Here is a 16,704-nt window from a genome sequence, read left to right as displayed (position 1 = left end):
AAACACAAATAAATAATTTAAATAAGCCATTTTAAGCATTTGGGTTAAACTGTTTTATTGCGAAAGTTTATGCATTGGTATTTGGTAGATAGAAAGTGATGTTTATAAAGTTTGTGTGGTTGTATCATTGTTGATAACGTTCTCTCTAGTATTCCTCATCCTCACCCAGCTCGGTGGTGGAGTCGATGCCCACCTCCTCGTAGTCCTTCTCGAGGGCAGCGAGATCCTCGCGAGCCTCGGCGAACTCGCCCTCCTCCATGCCCTCACCCACGTACCAGTGGACGAAGGCCCTCTTGGCGTACATCAGATCGAACTTGTGATCCAGACGGGCCCAGGCCTCGGCAATGGCAGTGGTATTGGACAGCATGCAGACGGCGCGCTGCACCTTGGCCAGATCTCCGCCAGGAACAACGGTGGGTGGCTGGTAGTTGATGCCCACCTTGAAGCCCGTGGGACACCAGTCCACGAACTGGATGGAGCGCTTGGTCTTGATGGTGGCAATGGCTGCGTTCACATCCTTGGGCACCACATCACCGCGGTAGAGCATGCAGCAGGCCATGTACTTGCCGCGACGCGGATCACACTTGACCATCTGGTTGGCCGGCTCGAAGCAGGCATTGGTGATCTCGGCAACGGTCAGCTGCTCGTGGTAGGCCTTCTCCACGGAAATGACGGGAGCGTATGTCGCCAGCGGGAAATGGATGCGTGGGTAGGGCACCAAATTGGTCTGGAACTCGGTTAGATCCACATTCAGAGCGCCATCGAAGCGCAACGAGGCCGTAATGGAGGAAACGATCTGGCCAATTAGGCGATTGAGATTCATGTAGGTGGGTCGCTCGATATCCAAGTTGCGCCGGCAGATGTCGTAGATTGCCTCGTTGTCAACCATAAACGCACAGTCCGAGTGCTCCAGCGTTGTGTGGGTGGTTAAGATCGAGTTGTATGGCTCGACCACAGCTGTGGACACCTAGCAGGAAGTTACAAATCCATTATTAGATTATCTTTCGAAGACTAATTTCCCATGTCATATACTAATTATGTTAATTGGTCTTCTATAAATGCTTAAGCAAAAGTTATAATATCCATATGCAAATGACTTACTTGTGGTGCTGGGTAAATGGAGAACTCCAGCTTTGACTTCTTTCCATAGTCCACGGACAGACGCTCCATCAGCAGCGACGTAAATCCAGAGCCAGTGCCGCCGCCGAAGGAGTGGAAGACCAGGAATCCCTGCAGACCCGTGCACTGATCCGCCAACTTGCGAATCCTGTCCAGGACCACGTCGACGATCTCCTTACCGATGGTGTAGTGGCCACGGGCATAGTTGTTGGCCGCATCCTCCTTACCGGTAATCAGTTGCTCCGGATGGAACAGCTGGCGGTAGGTTCCTGTCCGCACCTCATCCACCACAGTGGGCTCCAGATCCACGAACACGGCACGGGGCACATGCTTACCAGCTCCAGTCTCGCTGAAGAAGGTGCTGAAGGAGTCATCGCCACCGCCCACGGTCTTATCGGAGGGCATATGGCCATCGGGCTGGATGCCGTGCTCCAGGCAGTAAAGTTCCCAGCAGGCATTGCCGATCTGGACGCCAGCTTGGCCAATGTGAACCGAAATGCATTCCCTCTGGAAAAGAGTTTATAATAACTTAGGACTTCCGGTTGCAAATCTGTGATTTGGACCATCTGCTACAAGCAATTTTGATCGCTGTAAGTTCTTGGGTATTCATTTAAGATAATAGTTTACAAGCAGCTCTATTTTTTTTAAATTAATAATTAATCACTTGCAAAAATGAATAAATATTGCACCATATGGTCTAGTTCTCCATTAAACCGCATATAAGAAGGACTTTTAAGGATCCATAGTCCTGTGCACTCGTCGAAATTTCAAAAGTCCAGCTAAATCCTTGCAAGTGCCTATTATCCTTACCATGATGATCAAAAGTTTTAGCTGAAGTTTAACAAGGCAGTTTTAATCACGAAAATCCTAGCACTGGTCTGTGATGCGACACACAGCTGGGAGTCAACTAACCGAATCTTGGCGATACGCGGTCTTTTATAAGCCCCCCAGACATGTGTACATATGCTATATGCTAGATGCTACATGCTATATGTGGAAGTTATGTGAAATGTGGACGCGTTCATCGACTTAAGTGACTATAGGCACCCAACCCACCCAGACACACATGCCCAAGAAGAAGTCGCCTCTTGATCGAATTTTGTTTTCCTCCTCGTGTGTTTATGGATGAATTGAATTGATCCATTTACATTCGCAGCTGTAGTTTGTTGACAACATTTTAGATTATTTATTTACTGGGTACTAGTTTCCACTTGGAAAGCAAATCTTATTTCTGATGAAAAATATAAGCATACGATCCAAATCCAAATATACCCCATATTTATTTTTAAAATTGCACTAGGAAATCAGCATAAACAGAAGAAATTGACGAGGTGGGGCCAAACCTGGCATTTCTTTTGGTGGAAACTTAGCCAATTATTCGCTGACATATTAGGAATATGAACGCCACTTACGATTTCAACCGGACACACCCAGAAAAACCAAGAAAATTACAAAAGAAGATACTTTTCAAAAATTGTTTAAACATTTAAATAAAATCTAAAAGCCAAAGCTCTTATTTGTTGCTAATGTGTCAGATTGCAATGAGTAATTTAACATAAACAAAACGTTTGTATTTGTGATAAGTAGAAATAAACAAAAAATTCCCTTAAAAAAAATAAGATGAATAATCTTCATAGCGAATTGAAAACGAAGGGAATGTTTCGAATTAAACAGCCATTTACTTTTAATTTATTTTTTATTTATAACTTAGATATTATAATACTGCTCACAGTAATTTTACGCTAAGTTCCTAATATATATGGTATTTTTAAATATAAGTTTTATGTAAGTTCGACCAGTACAAAATTAAATATTTCAAAATAAATGCCGGCCAGCGTTGTAAGAAAAAAATGGGCATTATTTCCTCCAACATTACACTGGTTTAGTACATATATATTTGAGCAAGTTATTCCAAAATTATTTATCATCACGAATGTATCAAAAAAGCTGCATTGGCTTCAATAGAAGGAAGCAATCGTTTCGTCAAATTTCATTTGACTAAACCTATTCTCTGGTGCATTTGTTTTTTTTTCTCTTTTAAGAAAAACATATAACAAATTGGTTGGGCTTTAGTTTAAAGTTACAAAAACATTGGGTACGCAAACACAAGTATTAACTAACATTTTTCAAAGTCATTTTACTTATATAAACGAAAACATGAGTCATTACAAACATTTGGAATTATCCTTATACATATTCCGAAATAATTAATAGTGCGAAAGTAAAACCGCATTTTTACATCATTGCCTCAGAAACAAATACATTCAATCGTAAATAATATACAATAACAATAACCCAGTCTATAAATTCTTCTGATCCGTTGCCAGTACATAGTCTAGGATTTTTAAAAACTGCATTTAAAGTATTTGCATTGGCCACAAGTAAACCTCTGTGTTCTGCTTGCACAATTTAAAACCTATTAGTTATTTCATTGGATATTGATGTCGTGTACCATAACTTATAATTAACAACGTTTAAAACTAACACTTCATATTTGGCCGAAAATAATTGATCTCTCCAGAATATTGTTGTATTTTCGATAATAAAGTGGTATAAAAAGTTTATTCTATTGAGTTTCGAAATGCAGAATACAGAAAATTGTAAATCCTAATCACAGGGGCGTGTCGAATACCCTGTGGAATTTCTATAGTCATACGGTGCTGTCGCGCTTTATCATTAATGGAGTTTGGACGGTGACCTCGTCGTCGGATAGATTCTGCTCGGCGCAGTGGATGCCATCGCTGGCGACTCCGATGCACACTCTGCCACACTGGGCCTGGTTCATGTGGTGCATGGCGATGGTTCGTCCATGGGGATGTGGCTGGGGCAATGTGTTCGTCGACGAGGCCATGGAGCTATTGGATGCCTGCGACGGCGACGGTGCGTGTCCATGGATCGGCTGCGCCGGATTGTGGCCACCGACATTGACCCTGCCCTGGGGAAAGGTCAGCTGGTGGAACGTGGAGGTCGGCCTCGCTCCGGTGATGTTGCAGTTGTAGTTGTTCCACACGTTCTGCGACGACTGACGCGGCAGAGTGCATTGCGAGATCGAGTTGGAGTACACGTGTGGCGTTACGTTCTGTGTGGGTTTCAAGTAAAGTTAAAGAGTCACCTTACATACATATAGGGATAAGGGTAACTGAATCCCAAAAAAATCTATCTATCTACTCACTATTGATATTTCGCCCACCGAACTCTGGGCCTGGGCGTGCATTCCACTCCTCAGGGTGCAGTATCCAATTCCATGGGAGGCGCGCAGGGAAATCTCGGCTGCTGTCAGATGCTGTTGCTCATTCACGAAAATTCCTCGATTGGGACTGCGATTGGTATCAATCGTTGATATCTGCTGCCTTTTCCTGATGCTCTCGGCCTGAATAATATGAAGTTAAAGTACTTAAGCAGATACTAGTGTTCTATCTAAATTTACCTGCTCATCCGGTTCAATGGATTCGGGCACCACATCCGGATTCTTTTCATCGCAATCGTCCACATCCTTGCTGCCGGAACTCTTGTCGCTTGGTCCTGGCGACTCATCTCTGGATATATTCTCATTCGATAGTTCCTTTTGACGCCGTCTCGATGATGCGGTACAGGGTATGCGAAGTGCCAGAATGATGGCCAAAACTGCGACCAGCACAGCGAGGGTTAGGCCAATTGTTAAGGACATCACTGGCGAAAATAGCAGCTCAGCGCGAAGATTGTGGGCTAAAAGGTGCAGGAGCATATATGGTTATAGAACCTCAAGGATCAGAATAAGATATGCTGGACTCACTCTGTTCCGAGGTCAGTTGCTTCTCGGGCATTCGCAGCATGGCCGCATTGACAATAGCTGGATCGGATCGACCCTTCGTATTGAACGCGTAAATATTTAGCCTATATATACTTCCCGGACTCAAGCCTGGCACCGTAAACTTGGGAATAGTGGATGTTATGTTAGCTTTAATTTCCTGAAAAACAATAATAATTACTCGTTTATTGCTATTATTTGTTATAAACTAGTAGTTTCTTACTTGTGTGTAAGAGTCCAGCAGTTCTAAATTAAAATTCTGTGGCAAGCCGCCATTGAAACCATCACTACAAGTGACCGTCAAGGATGTCATGGATATATTGTTCACCGTGCAATTATGAACCTTTTCCGGTCGACCTATAAACAATCACAATCAATAATAAAATAGTTTACTTCTTAGTATGTGGCAGAACGCACCTGCTGCGATTATATGGAAGACACACGGCACTCGCTGTTTGCCAATTTTGTTCGACGCCAAACACAAAAGGGTTCCATAGTCCAGTTCCGTGATGGGTGTGTATGTTACAATGGAGGTGGTACCTGCATACAGAGTTATAAATCAAGTTTGCATAAAGTTTATAATTCCGCGAATGGCAACAGTTACCCGAGCGTATAATATGATTTGTGGCGACATCAATACTCTCCGCAGAATTATTAAACGTCCAGCTAAACTCAACCTCGCGCGGATTGGCGTCCACGGTGCACATGACCTTCGCATCCTCCTGCTTGGCTATGCCGTACACCTTCTTCTGATTCTGGGCACACGTGGGGGCGTCTATAAAAGGCGAGCATAAAGAACAGACCATAAAAATATTAATTACCTCTTAAAGCCAAAGAAAAGGTGGAAAAAATAGGGTGAACAAGAAGTGAAATGCTCCTCTGATTGGCATTTTAGGAAACGAGTGTGTCAGCAAAACATAAATGGTACTTTCAGCGCGAAATTTTAAAGTTAAATGAATTAAATCTCAGAAAGGTAACTTAATAAAGCAAACTTACAGAGTATGTTTAGTGCAAAGGGAGCACTGATTCCTTCTCCTTCGGCATTGAAACCCACACAGGAATAGTTTCCGGCAGTGGCTCTCGTTACACCTTGCAGTACCAACGAGTGGTTACTAATTATGACGCCCTGCGATATATTGTGTGATAACGGTTGTTCCTGTGGGAAGGGAAAGCATTTTAAAGCCAAAACCATTTGATTAGCGTGCTAAAACTCACGTTGTGACGCCATTCGATGCGAAAGACATTTGGATGGGCCATCACCAGGCAATCAAAGTAGACGTCTGTTCCTTCTCGTAAAGTGCTCGGATCCAGAGATGTTCCCAAACGAACGTATGCCTCCGGGACATCTGGAAGGCATAGGGCTTGTTTAGCTTCAGCTAAAAACCATTGTGATTTAATAGAACTTACATTGTATATCTAATTTCCAGCCATCTTCCAAGGGCTCGGAGGGAACGGCATGGTTGTAGGCTTTGCATGATAAATACTTTCCCGCATCTGATTTGCTTAGACTGATTGAGAGAGTGCTTGTGGTCTGGTTGCCATCGCTTGAAGTCTACGGGAACACAGTTGAAATGAGCGCCTGAACCATTCCAGCCAGTATATTATGCCAGGATACTTACCGTTTCGGTTGTCTTCTCCAGCCGTATGCCATTTTGCCACCAAGTAATTACGGCCGGCGGCCTGGAGCCAGCACTTTGGCACAATAGATCGTATCTGCGTCCAGCAGACAATGGTTGATGTGCCCCCAACAGTCGGATGTTTAAAGGGGCAACTGAAAGTAGAGAAAGTGTTTACATGTGTGCCACGATTGCCCAAACCCAGTTTACATGGTGAATGGTGATTTATATGGCTTAAAAACTTACAATTCATATCGATTTGAACCACCGCCTCGACGATGGGTGCCCGTGGGTGGCTCAGTGCCCGGCAGGTGAGTCGGGAGTTAAGATCCTCCCGACCCAGAGATGGTAGCGTGATTTCGCACTCTATAATTTTGCCTCCTGCCAAATGAGACAATTCGCAGGGAATTTCTATGCCATCGCGATACCAACTGATGGTGGGCGTGGGATAGCCTGATTGAACAATATGAAAACGAATCGAGTTACTTGTGATCGGATTTGCTGGCGAAAGAAAGGGGAAGTCGTACCTCCAATTACTTGGCATTTCAGGGATACGATGTCGCCTTCGCTATATGGTCCCACAACTGTAGAACGCTCAACATTGGAGCTGTCTCGAATAATAACTTGCTTGGGTGGAGCTGGGTAAATTATATGGGGGATACAATACTATTATTATATACTCCAACGGATTGTTTAAGGAACTCAAGTAACGAGCAAAGCCATAATTATAGCTTCCTATATCCGATTTCAAAGTCAATTACTCACATATGACATTGAGCCTGATGCGGCTGTTTATGGTCTGCGCTTTCAGGAAGTCTACGCGACATCTATAAGTTCCGGAGTCGGATGCTTGCGTATTCTGAATTGACAGTTTTCCCGGTTCCTTGTCAAAGATAAAATATGCTCTATCCCCAAATACGGAATCGTCCGACCATCTCTTCGGTGCTTTGGATACTCCAGCTCGAATGTCGATGCTAAAGATAGATGGATGATAGTGTTTCGTAACAAGCAAGTCAAGTAAACAAAAAACTAATGAAAAATTACAAAATTAATTTTATTAGTTTACCTGTAAATTGGAGTACCCTTATCATCTCGGTACCACAGAACCAGCACAGGCTCATCGCCATCATAAGTCGTTACATTGCAAGGAAGATAAATATTTTCACCAACTATAGATTCAATTTGGTGAATTGGTACTGGAAAAATTAAGTTGTAAATTGTTTTTATTTTAAGCTAAGCGTTTAAGATTTGGACAGCTAATAATATACTAAGAGAAAATATGTAGGTACATATTTATATATATATATATATATATATATATATATATATCACATGGAATTAGCCGGTTAGCTAAAAAAGATAGATATTAAATAAACCAAACCGCAATCAAAAAATTATGCTAAAGAAATCAAACAAAATTTCATCCTTTTATTCTTTAGTAATTTAATCGCGCACACTTTTGTATACTATTTTCTTAAGCTTTCTGAACATTAAAGATACAAGTAATGACTTACCATCTTTACTTCCGATGCTGGATTCTATAAGTTGAAGTGCTAGCATAAACAGCAGCAGTAACTCCATGTTGTATAATTATTGGAATAGCACTGGTTAGTTGTTGATTACATCGACTTAATGACTTTCATATCTAGTCCGCTATTGGCCACTATTGCAGATTGATACGTTTAATTGGTTAGAAGTTACATTTTATCATCTGAATTTTCACGGAAGATGAGCACACCAACACTTGTGCACGAGCACTCAATTACACATCTACACGGGATATAACATTGTATGTATAACACATAGGTTTATATATTTTGCAATAGTTGCGTACACGGTATACCTAAGTTAAAGGATATTTTCGGGGATATTTGATAGTCTCATATTTCATTTAGCACTGAAAACGGGTTATTAATGTTTTGAAGATTATCTAAATGGTCACGGATTTGATTTTATTTAACGAACAAGTATGTATGTATGCGTGTATGTCTTTTCGTATGCACTTGTATATGTTTGCCAAAATTCCAGGATACACTTTACTATTGCTTATTCTCGTATGCGCACATTCACAGGATATTGAGTGCGGTTTCACTCAAAATAAATGTATTAATTTCATGCTCGAACTACTGTGTTTTCTTAATAAAAACCAAGTTGGAAAATAACGACCACTGGCAGAAAGTTATATTACTTTTCTAGCCGCGATGCGAAACTAACACGTCGAAATTCCATCGCACTACACCTGCAAACCTGGGCTAAAAAGCTCCTCCGGCGGGCGCAGGCGCTTCGCAGGAAGCTTTTGATGTAAACATTGCAACTATGACCTTTGTACATGTGAATGTACGTGCATCCGCTTGTCTCGCTCAATATAATCGTCCTTCTTTTCTCTAAATATGATGTGTAATTGGTCGGCATCGAAACTTTGAACTCATACTGCACTCATTTCGATATTAACCCCTCTTTTAGATGTCCTTGTCCATAGGCTTGCCTGTCCACATCGACATCACTAATGCCCGCTGTCCATTGTAGTCTATTTTAAAAACAAGCTGAAAAGTCACGGAGGCGTGCAGGTCCGACCTTTTAATGTACGCGAAAGTACATATACTGTGAAAGCTCTCCGGACGGACAGCTGCAATGGTTCTCTCGACTCCTCTCGCTCTGATGACCGTCTTATCCTTTTGCCGGACAAAGAAACTGAAACCTACGCAGTCCGCCCAAGGTATCTAGTTTCATTTCATCTGCGAGTACAGATACTTTCGGGCGGACGAGAGGTTCAAGTGCGGTTACGTCAAGGTGCATGAGACTAGAAAGCTGTCCTGAGTCACTTTCTTTGGGTAATCATAAATAATTTGTTATAAATACAAATGCCTTTTATAGTTAAATTGAGATCATAAGAAATGCAGCTATTTTTTATTTAAATAGGGGATTCCCAAAGAAAAATCTGTTATTTTTTCCCCAAAGATAGTATTTGCACCTTATTTTGGATTTTGAAAATATAGGGAGAGACCTTTAAAAGTATATAACGGCCTTTTTCCTTGCTAAAATATAAAAACTATCGATGGCCCGTCACGCCGAATCGATAGTACCTGCACCATCGCTATTTTCCGCCAGCACTAGTAAACTCCCATCCCTAAGTCTTGTTTTTACTTTTATGAGCATCTAATTGTACCGATTTAAGTAAAATAATTAATCAAACAAATCCTAACTGATACGTGGGAACAATGGTGAATGACTCTGGTCTATCGACAGTGGACGACTTGGAGCAAAAACTGAATTCGGCCAAGCAGTCGCTGGTGATCCTAAATGAAAACATTCGCCGCATTGCTGGTCGCGTCCCCAAGGATTCCCTGCAGAGGTATGAATCCACACAAGTTGTGCTTAATTTAATTAATGAATTAATGCCGCTGCATCACAGATCGGAAAAATTCAAATACACCCAAGATGGCAAGAGGAACGAGCACAATGGTGAGCGACCGTTCCCCAGAAATGTACCACCCGGTGGGGTCTTCAAAGACAAACGGCGAATGTACGAAAGCAAGAATCCGAATTCCCGTTTCCCAATCGAAGAGAACGAGGGTCGGCCGCCACGGATTAACTCGCGGGTCATTCGGGAAATGCCAACTAAAAAGGAGATCGTCGAGGCACAGGGCACAGACTCTGAATCGAGGGCCAGGAATCGCAGGATGTTCGGATCGCTGTTGGGAACCCTACAGAAGTTCTGTCAGGAGGAATCGCGACTGAAGAGCAAGGAGGATAAAAAAGCTGAGATCGATAGGAAGGTGGAAAAGCAAGAACTGCAGGAGAGAGCGATGCTGAGGAAACAGCGCGAAACACTATTCTTAGACAGGAAAAAAAAGCAATTCGAGATCCGTAGATTAGAGTACAAAATGGCCAGAATGAAGGACTTCAAGGTCTGGGAAGCAACTATGTTGAATGCGAAAAGTAACATCCGAACAAAAACGAAACCACATCTGTTCTTTAGGCCAAAAGTGCATTCGCCTAAAACGGAAAAACTGTTGAGCAAAAGCAAAAGTGAAGCCGATGTGTTTATAGAATTCAGGCGCGAAGAATTGGAAGTTGAGCTAAAAAACTTGGAGAACATGAACTTTGGGAAGATGGAAGACGATACTGCAATAGACGAAAGTTTCTATGAAGAGCACGACGACGAAGAGCAGTTGGATAAGTGTAAGTAAACTTCAGTTTATCCTAGGGCTTGAAATATGATCGTGCGGATATCGTTGTGTAGGGCAATTGGGTTTCAATTTATAAAACCTATTTATGAAACTTTAATTTATACTACAGAAACCAGATCTTAAGCAAATAAATTATAATGCGGTGATTACATTTAAAAGTTATATCGTATTTATCAGCTCAGATACATTTGTTTCAATGTTCTACTTCCTGTTTCTATTGCAGCTTCATTATACGTTAAGTAAAGTAAGCAAAAGTAATGATGCTATTCTAGGAATAAAGGATTACAACTAATGCAATTTAATAAATTATTTGCCTAAACAATCGTTTTACTTCGGCGAATGAAGGGGTGTTTAAGAACAACAATTTGTGGACAAAACCAGCCTTGCCATTATTTTTGTCTACTAGAACTAAAACTTGGAACCAAAATTGTCTACTGCAAGCAAGCTATATTTGTATCTTTCAAAAAAATTTGTAAAATTGTAAATAAAACTAAAAAATAATTTAAACACAAGATATTGGATCGCGAAATAGGAACATTAAATACCTAATTATGTATTTTTAGATATAATCATCCTGCAGCTAATTCACTTCACAAATCACATATTTCATTCTCGCTTCCAAATTGTTTGAGGAATTAATCAATTTAAAATGAGGCGTTAAAACAATTATAATTCTTTAAGCGATAAGTTAAGAACTCTTATAAGATAATTATACCTTCTTCGCCATCTATTAACGTTTTTAATTAAGACCAGTAGTCAGAAGCAATTAATGTAAAAATAATATGTTAACCTCTGATTCTTGTATTTGTGTAAAACGAATATGGTTTTTCTGAAAATAAAATGAGAGCATTAACATTCGCCATATACAGTAGAAATACAAATTCGATTAATACGATTGTTATACACGTACATTTTATTGAAATTTAGGTGATTTGAAGTGGAACCGAATTTTTGTATTTATCCGTAGAATGTATGATTCATTGCTCCTCACGTGGATGTATTGTGAAGACTTTGGCATTGGAAGCTTTGGATGTACTTAGCTTGGGATGGGTTCCCAACACGACCACTCACTGGTCAGATCATCCGCCGATGCTCCGCAGTATCCAATCGGAGAAGCTACTCACCAGGGTGTAGACCCCCGGAATGGTGGTCACGCCGCACAGCGTCGGTCCAAAGGCAACGATGCCAATGATCGTATAACGTCCACTTGTTCCAAAGACGCCGGAGGTACCGTCGTCCATAAAGGGGCCGCCACTATCGCCTCGGCACACGTCATTCATGGGCATCCCCTGAGCGCACAGGTGGTTGGGAGTAATCACAATGGGCTGCTGGAAGTTCTCACTGCGACTGGCATAGGCGATGGCGCAACTGGTGGTGTTCACGATGGGCAAACGGATGAAGCGCACCCCAGCGGTGGAGTTTGACGGGTCCATCGAACTATTACCTGGACAAAATGTGTAGCAGAGAATATATACATTAAAAACATAATAAGCACTGAATTCTATTTCGATCGCATTGATAGTAAGTTAAAAATTTAACAGATCAGATATAAAGTATTTTCGAGACTCACTTTCAGTATTTCCAATACTCCAACCAGCAGCCACTCCAATCTGTCCTATCAACCTGTTTCCCAGTGTGATTGGTCCGTTTAAGGGTAAGCATATGGGCGTAAAGGTGCCTGCAGGGTTGGTGGTGGTTATTCAGCGTGATCATTCCCCTAGGATAGGAGTATAATCTCTTACCATTAGTGCTGTTGATTCGTAGGAGGGCAATGTCATTTGCATACTTGGGCTGGTCGTAGTTGGGATGAACTATAACCTGCTCGATGGCAAACGGAATCGCCCCATCCTGACTTCCCAATCGAACATGGGACCTGCAAAGGAGCGTGGATTACAAAAGATTTAATTAGGCTTTACACTTACAGTTCCAAATCGCTTACTAGGTTGACAACACAGTGGGCGGCAGTTACGATGTGGTTGCTAGAGATCAGGGATCCGGAGCAGCGAAAGCTAATGCGGTTGCTGCCTGAAAATAATATCGTAAAACTCTTGTAATAATAAAGATTTTTTCTTGTTTTCAGCACAACATGTGCGCTTGCCCTTGTTCAGGAGGGAATCTACCACCTAAGAGCAACAACCCTGATTCTTGCCCAGCTCCTGGCTCACGGGGCGGTCCTGGTGCTGGTGGAGGTGGCCCTGGTGGCGGTGGAGGTGGCCCTGGTGGCGGTGGAGGTGGCCCTGGTGCCGGTGGTGGTGGCCCTAGTGGTCGTGGAGGGGGTCCTCCCCAAAAGCGTGGAACGTGTGGCCCCAAACCTTGCGGCGGAAATCAGTGCAATAAATGCGGTAAGGGGGGCCCTGGAGGAAGAGGTGGCCCTGGAGGAGGAGCTGGCCCTGGGGGAAGAGGTGGCCCTGGAGGAAGAGATGGCCCTGGAGGAAGTGGTGGTCCCGGTGGCAGACGGGCTCCCAATGGCGGTGGTGGAGGCGGGGGAGGACCGTTTGGCCTGAGTGCCCCACCAAACAATCGCGGACCCAAGGCTTTGGGACTGGCTGCTCTGCTCTTTGCCGTGGGCGTCTTCCTTACATTAAAAATGGGTATTGTGGCCAGTGAAATCGGATGAGCGCAGACAGGACGGCATTGGACCCGGCTCTGATCTCCAATGCGGAGTTAGTTCAAGAGCATTTAAGAGGCGTTGCGTTGGGTAAAATAAATTCGAAATTGCGTATTTAGCCTATCATAAGATGTACTTACTTCGGTTGCGATAGGCGATCCTGGTCAGCCAGGGAAACTGTCCGGCACTGGCCTGCTCTCCTCCCAGCAGTCGGCTCTCTACATTTATCCCGCATCCTTGGGTGTTCTCCTGTGTGAAAGGTGGCATCAATGTGGTTGTTGTGGATGAAGAAGCAGGAACTGTTTCAATTGGTGTAGCTAATGTTGTGGTAAACGGCGCCAGGGGCGGACCTTGATCTATGTTGGAGTCAATTGCCTCCTCTCCCTGCCGCAGGAAGCGTAGGTCCCCGGGAAATACTATGGGCTTATCTTTTGGCAGGGGTCGCAGTAATGTATCCCGTTCTTCGTGCTCCACATGATACAGAAAGTGGTGTCCCAAGCCGAACCGTCGGTCGAAGAACTCTGGTTCCACGGGCGGGGGACAATTGCGTTGTTCCTCGAAGTTCCAGTAGTCGTGCAGATTGGTCTCCGCTTCCAGATAATCCCCGTGTGTGTGCCGGCTGCCCTTGTCACTATCCCCATCATCCCAAATCCAACGATCATTCGGCGGAGCAAAGCGCATCTTTCGACTTGCTTTGACGAAGGATGACTCATCGTGGTTTTGCTTGCGAAAAGTCGGACAGCAGACGAGCGGCTCGAGGCCTTGGAAGCCACAACTGGCGCTGTGCACCTTGGCGAACACAGCGGACTGTTCTCCGGGTCCGTGGTGAAGTAGAAGGCGGGCAAAGGGGGCACATTTCCCCAGACGGATGCAGTGGCAGGCGTAGGCTCTGCGATCCCCTGAAAGTAGAACGGATGACCAGGCTGGATGACAAGGCATGAAATCAATTACCGAAGGTCAATGTCGGCACAGCAATCGCGAGACAGAAAACCAGCAAACCAGAAGTGCCCACGGCAATTACTCACTCACTTTTTTGGTTCGGCATTCGCCGTCATTCGCGCGGTTTATTGCCCGTCGCTGGGAATTTCTAGACTAAGACCTTGACCCACTAAGAGGGCTGGTCTTTAATTACCCCCTACCGTAGCACGTTTGTGTCTTGAGTCATTGGTTTATTAGGGATACCCGGGATACGAGTACTCACCACTCAAACACAGGATGCAAAATAAAATTGCGACGATTTTCAGGCGCCGCATTTCGAACGATACAAGTCAAGAAATTGGGAAACCAGTAACACAACGTCGCCCGTCCAAGTGCGAAATTAAAATAAATTGGTTCAATCTCCGAGCCAGCATGCATATCTTACTTCCACACTTCCAGCTCTATTCAGATTTCGATTTTAGCGACGACGAATCAAAACAAAAAGAGAGCTCGAAAAAACCAATTATCAGGCAGTAAACTCGGGTTGGGCCACAGCCGAAGACCAGCCGCAGCAGCAGACGAAGAGCACCAACATAGACGGCTAGCAGAGTAACCGATTGTCATCCAGAACAGATCAATACAAAACATGTTTTGCTGGCTAGCCAAACTAAACTTGAAGCTGAGGAATAGTAACAGGACACCGTTCAGAATGTGGAACTCTCTTTCGTATGTATATTATTGATGCTTACTTTAAAGTTTGTGCTCTTAAGTTAGGCGATAAAATGAACGGGGCTAAGGGCTACAGAGTGCGAACAAAGTCTTTTTAGTTGGCCTAACCCAGAAGTGGGTTCGGGCCCAAGGATTGGCTTACGTAACTAGAAATGCATCGCGTGGAATGTCGAGTTGCCGATTATGTAGAACTAAAATACTTAACTACTCATTAGGCCTTTTTTATAGTCGATCTGGTTTGTCCTCAACGATCGTGCCTGGCCTAAGCCACGGGGGGAACTTCTGGAGAAGCCACAGTGACTGTAACGCTATTCTCGACCTGTTCTACAGGTTCAACAATCGGCTGGGGAGTCGGGGATGGAGATGGTGATATATTCACCGCAATCGTTGTCACTGCAGCCGCTGGATAATGGCCATTTACATCGGCATTGCTATTGCAATCTTCAACGGCAGACTTTTCCACGTCGTCGTCATCAACGGGCGTTTCTTGGCTTAAGACCGCCGCCAAGCGATTGTCATCTGCTTCGGGAGCTGGATCAGCTTCTTGCCCCGTCGCCAAAGCGGCGACCTCCGTCACTTCTGAATCTGGCATCTGCTCCAGTTCGGAGTCGCCGCCCTCTTCGCTCGCTCCATTTGCATTTAAATGCACGGCTACGTCGCCATTGTGCACGGAATGGGGCCCCCGAAGCTCATTGATGATCTTCTCCCCCACCTTCGCGTCGATTTCACTGATCTTCTCCTGCAGCTTGCATTTGAACTCGATCGGCCACTTGGGGCTCCATTCACGGAATAGCTTAATCTGCGGACAATGAACCATTAGAAGGGGGAAAACCGAGCATGGAACTTTCTACTACTTACGCGGCACTGGAACAGGCTCATGGGCTTGTCCTGCACTGCTGCGTTGGCCAGCGAGTTGACCAATCCATTCACCTGGCCATCGCTGGCGCCAGAACTGGATCCCCGGGCCAGGTACTCCACGAAAACGTAGACAAAGTCATCCCGCTGCAGCTCGCTCCACTCGTTGAACCACTGAATTATGTAGCGGAACTCGCCGTCTATTGATAAATTGCTCATCGACATCCCTCCTCCGTTTGTTTATATTGCTCTTTCCCACGATGCTAACGCCCCCGCAGTTGGTCTGCCTGGCTTTTCAGTGGATTTAGCGATGCGCTGGCACGGATTAGGAGACTCGAAAAACGATTCGCTACGATGCGGCTGCAAGTCCAGACTGCTGGCTTAACTGCTGAGCGTTGAGCTCTAAAGTTGCTAGTAAAAGTAAAACCCGTTTCCGCTTCTAATTTTTTTTTCCATCAGGCTCGGCTTTGTGCAATCTAGAGATGCGCACCCAGGAGAATGTTCTTCACGAAAGGCACGAAAATTGTTACAAAGCTTATTATGCTAATATGGCTTAAGAAATATACAAATGTCATTTTACAATTATTAGATGCTACTTAGAGATATCATACTTGGGTATATATATACAGAGCTGTGTGTAATTAAAAAAATTATATTAAACATTTATATGGCAAAGAAAGACATTCAACTCGTAACACGAAAAGTTTAAAATCACGCATGCATCTCTTGAGTAAACCTGCCTCCAAACAGCTGATTAGCGATAACTACTCTTAAGGTCGTATCGGATAACCGCACCTGCGGAGAAACTTAAAAAGGTAATGTGAATCATTACAAATTTTAGAACTTTATTACAACAACTAGTAAATATCTTTTGTATAAGTT

The 16,704-nt window shown here is 43.7% G+C and overlaps 6 protein-coding genes across 10 annotated transcripts; 2 read left to right on the top strand and 4 right to left on the bottom strand.

The window, feature by feature from the left end:
• Positions 1-38: 38 nt before the first annotated feature.
• LOC6607057 (tubulin alpha-2 chain) lies at positions 39-2,040 on the bottom strand. The gene is made up of 3 exons (XM_002031809.2): positions 1,930-2,040; positions 1,102-1,626; positions 39-967 (listed from the first exon to the last, which is right to left on the bottom strand). The coding sequence occupies exons 1-3, from the start codon at positions 1,930-1,932 to the stop codon at positions 146-148; spliced, it is 1,350 nt and encodes a 449-aa protein (XP_002031845.1). The 5' UTR covers positions 1,933-2,040; the 3' UTR covers positions 39-145.
• Positions 2,041-3,452: 1,412 nt separating this feature from the next.
• Positions 3,453-8,725, bottom strand: LOC6607056 (hemicentin-1). Its single transcript, XM_002031808.2, has 16 exons — positions 8,037-8,725; positions 7,589-7,718; positions 7,288-7,496; positions 7,050-7,160; positions 6,769-6,975; positions 6,526-6,677; positions 6,314-6,458; positions 6,122-6,252; positions 5,903-6,062; positions 5,511-5,681; positions 5,324-5,446; positions 5,130-5,263; positions 4,892-5,066; positions 4,547-4,824; positions 4,292-4,489; positions 3,453-4,198 (listed from the first exon to the last, which is right to left on the bottom strand). The coding sequence occupies exons 1-16, from the start codon at positions 8,101-8,103 to the stop codon at positions 3,770-3,772; spliced, it is 2,820 nt and encodes a 939-aa protein (XP_002031844.1). The 5' UTR covers positions 8,104-8,725; the 3' UTR covers positions 3,453-3,769.
• Positions 8,726-9,249: 524 nt separating this feature from the next.
• LOC6607055 (pinin) lies at positions 9,250-11,769 on the top strand. Of its 3 annotated transcripts, none has more exons than XM_032723333.1 (4): positions 9,250-9,353; positions 9,769-9,874; positions 9,935-10,704; positions 11,680-11,769. In XM_032723333.1, coding segments are annotated over exons 1-4 (915 nt in total). In that variant the 5' UTR covers positions 9,250-9,316; the 3' UTR covers positions 11,682-11,769. The 3 variants fall into 3 exon arrangements, with proteins under 3 accessions (XP_032579224.1, XP_002031843.2, XP_032579223.1); XM_002031807.2 differs by lacking the exon at positions 11,680-11,769 and adding an exon at positions 10,936-11,587; XM_032723332.1 differs by lacking the exons at positions 9,250-9,353; positions 11,680-11,769 and adding an exon at positions 10,936-11,587 and having other exon boundaries at positions 9,558-9,874.
• Positions 11,623-14,852, bottom strand: LOC6607052 (serine protease 7). Of its 3 annotated transcripts, XM_032723331.1 has the most exons (6): positions 14,522-14,852; positions 13,461-14,219; positions 12,635-12,737; positions 12,455-12,585; positions 12,283-12,390; positions 11,623-12,156 (listed from the first exon to the last, which is right to left on the bottom strand). In XM_032723331.1, exons 1-6 carry the CDS (start codon positions 14,571-14,573, stop codon positions 11,792-11,794), a joined length of 1,518 nt encoding a protein of 505 aa, XP_032579222.1. In that variant the 5' UTR covers positions 14,574-14,852; the 3' UTR covers positions 11,623-11,791. The 3 variants fall into 3 exon arrangements, 2 of the variants coding, with proteins under 2 accessions (XP_032579222.1, XP_002031840.2); XR_004362228.1 differs by lacking the exon at positions 11,623-12,156 and having other exon boundaries at positions 12,300-12,390; positions 12,455-12,560; XM_002031804.2 differs by lacking the exon at positions 11,623-12,156 and having other exon boundaries at positions 12,300-12,390; positions 12,652-12,737.
• On the top strand, positions 12,240-13,443 carry LOC6607053 (RNA-binding protein cabeza). The gene is made up of 2 exons (XM_002031805.2): positions 12,240-12,366; positions 12,793-13,443. Exon 2 carries the CDS (start codon positions 12,799-12,801, stop codon positions 13,327-13,329), a length of 531 nt encoding a protein of 176 aa, XP_002031841.1. The 5' UTR covers positions 12,240-12,366; positions 12,793-12,798; the 3' UTR covers positions 13,330-13,443.
• Positions 14,853-14,948: 96 nt separating the features above from the next.
• Positions 14,949-16,311, bottom strand: LOC6607051. Its single transcript, XM_002031803.2, has 2 exons — positions 15,826-16,311; positions 14,949-15,766 (listed from the first exon to the last, which is right to left on the bottom strand). The coding sequence occupies exons 1-2, from the start codon at positions 16,045-16,047 to the stop codon at positions 15,230-15,232; spliced, it is 759 nt and encodes a 252-aa protein (XP_002031839.1). The 5' UTR covers positions 16,048-16,311; the 3' UTR covers positions 14,949-15,229.
• Positions 16,312-16,704: the final 393 nt, after the last annotated feature.

Source organism: Drosophila sechellia, chromosome 3R, assembly GCF_004382195.2.
Source record: "Drosophila sechellia strain sech25 chromosome 3R, ASM438219v1, whole genome shotgun sequence".
Lineage (NCBI taxonomy): Eukaryota > Metazoa > Arthropoda > Insecta > Diptera > Drosophilidae > Drosophila > Drosophila sechellia.
Note: the sequence above shows the minus strand (reverse complement) of the source record. Positions and strands in the feature narration are given on the sequence as shown.

Excerpts from the sequence above, each read along its gene's own strand:
- LOC6607053 (XM_002031805.2), top strand. The coding sequence starts at position 12,799 with ATGTGCGCTTGCCCTTGTTCAGGAGGGAATCTACCACCTAAGAGCAAC.
- LOC6607055 (XM_002031807.2), top strand. The coding sequence starts at position 9,317 with ATGAGACTAGAAAGCTGTCCTGAGTCACTTTCTTTGG. Across the intron at positions 9,354-9,768 it reads TCCTGAGTCACTTTCTTTGG|TGGACGACTTGGAGCAAAAA; the intron begins GTAATCATAAAT and ends GTCTATCGACAG. Across the intron at positions 9,875-9,934 it reads CCCAAGGATTCCCTGCAGAG|ATCGGAAAAATTCAAATACA; the intron begins GTATGAATCCAC and ends GCTGCATCACAG.
- LOC6607056 (XM_002031808.2), bottom strand. The coding sequence starts at position 8,103 with ATGGAGTTACTGCTGCTGTTTATGCTAGCACTTCAACTTATAGAATCC. Across the intron at positions 7,161-7,287 it reads CATCAGGCTCAATGTCATAT|CTCCACCCAAGCAAGTTATT; the intron begins GTGAGTAATTGA and ends TAATTTACCCAG. Across the intron at positions 6,459-6,525 it reads TGGAGAAGACAACCGAAACG|ACTTCAAGCGATGGCAACCA; the intron begins GTAAGTATCCTG and ends GTGTTCCCGTAG.
- LOC6607057 (XM_002031809.2), bottom strand. Across the intron at positions 968-1,101 it reads CCATTTACCCAGCACCACAA|GTGTCCACAGCTGTGGTCGA; the intron begins GTAAGTCATTTG and ends ACTTCCTGCTAG.
- LOC6607051 (XM_002031803.2), bottom strand. The coding sequence starts at position 16,047 with ATGTCGATGAGCAATTTATCAATAGACGGCGAGTTCCGCTACATAATT. Across the intron at positions 15,767-15,825 it reads TGAGCCTGTTCCAGTGCCGC|ATTAAGCTATTCCGTGAATG; the intron begins GTAAGTAGTAGA and ends CATTGTCCGCAG.
- LOC6607052 (XM_032723331.1), bottom strand. The coding sequence starts at position 14,573 with ATGCGGCGCCTGAAAATCGTCGCAATTTTATTTTGCATCCTGTGTTTG. Across the intron at positions 12,738-13,460 it reads GATCGCCTATCGCAACCGAA|GCAGCAACCGCATTAGCTTT; the intron begins GTAAGTACATCT and ends TATTATTTTCAG. Across the intron at positions 12,391-12,454 it reads ACGAATCAACAGCACTAATG|GCACCTTTACGCCCATATGC; the intron begins GTAAGAGATTAT and ends CCAACCCTGCAG.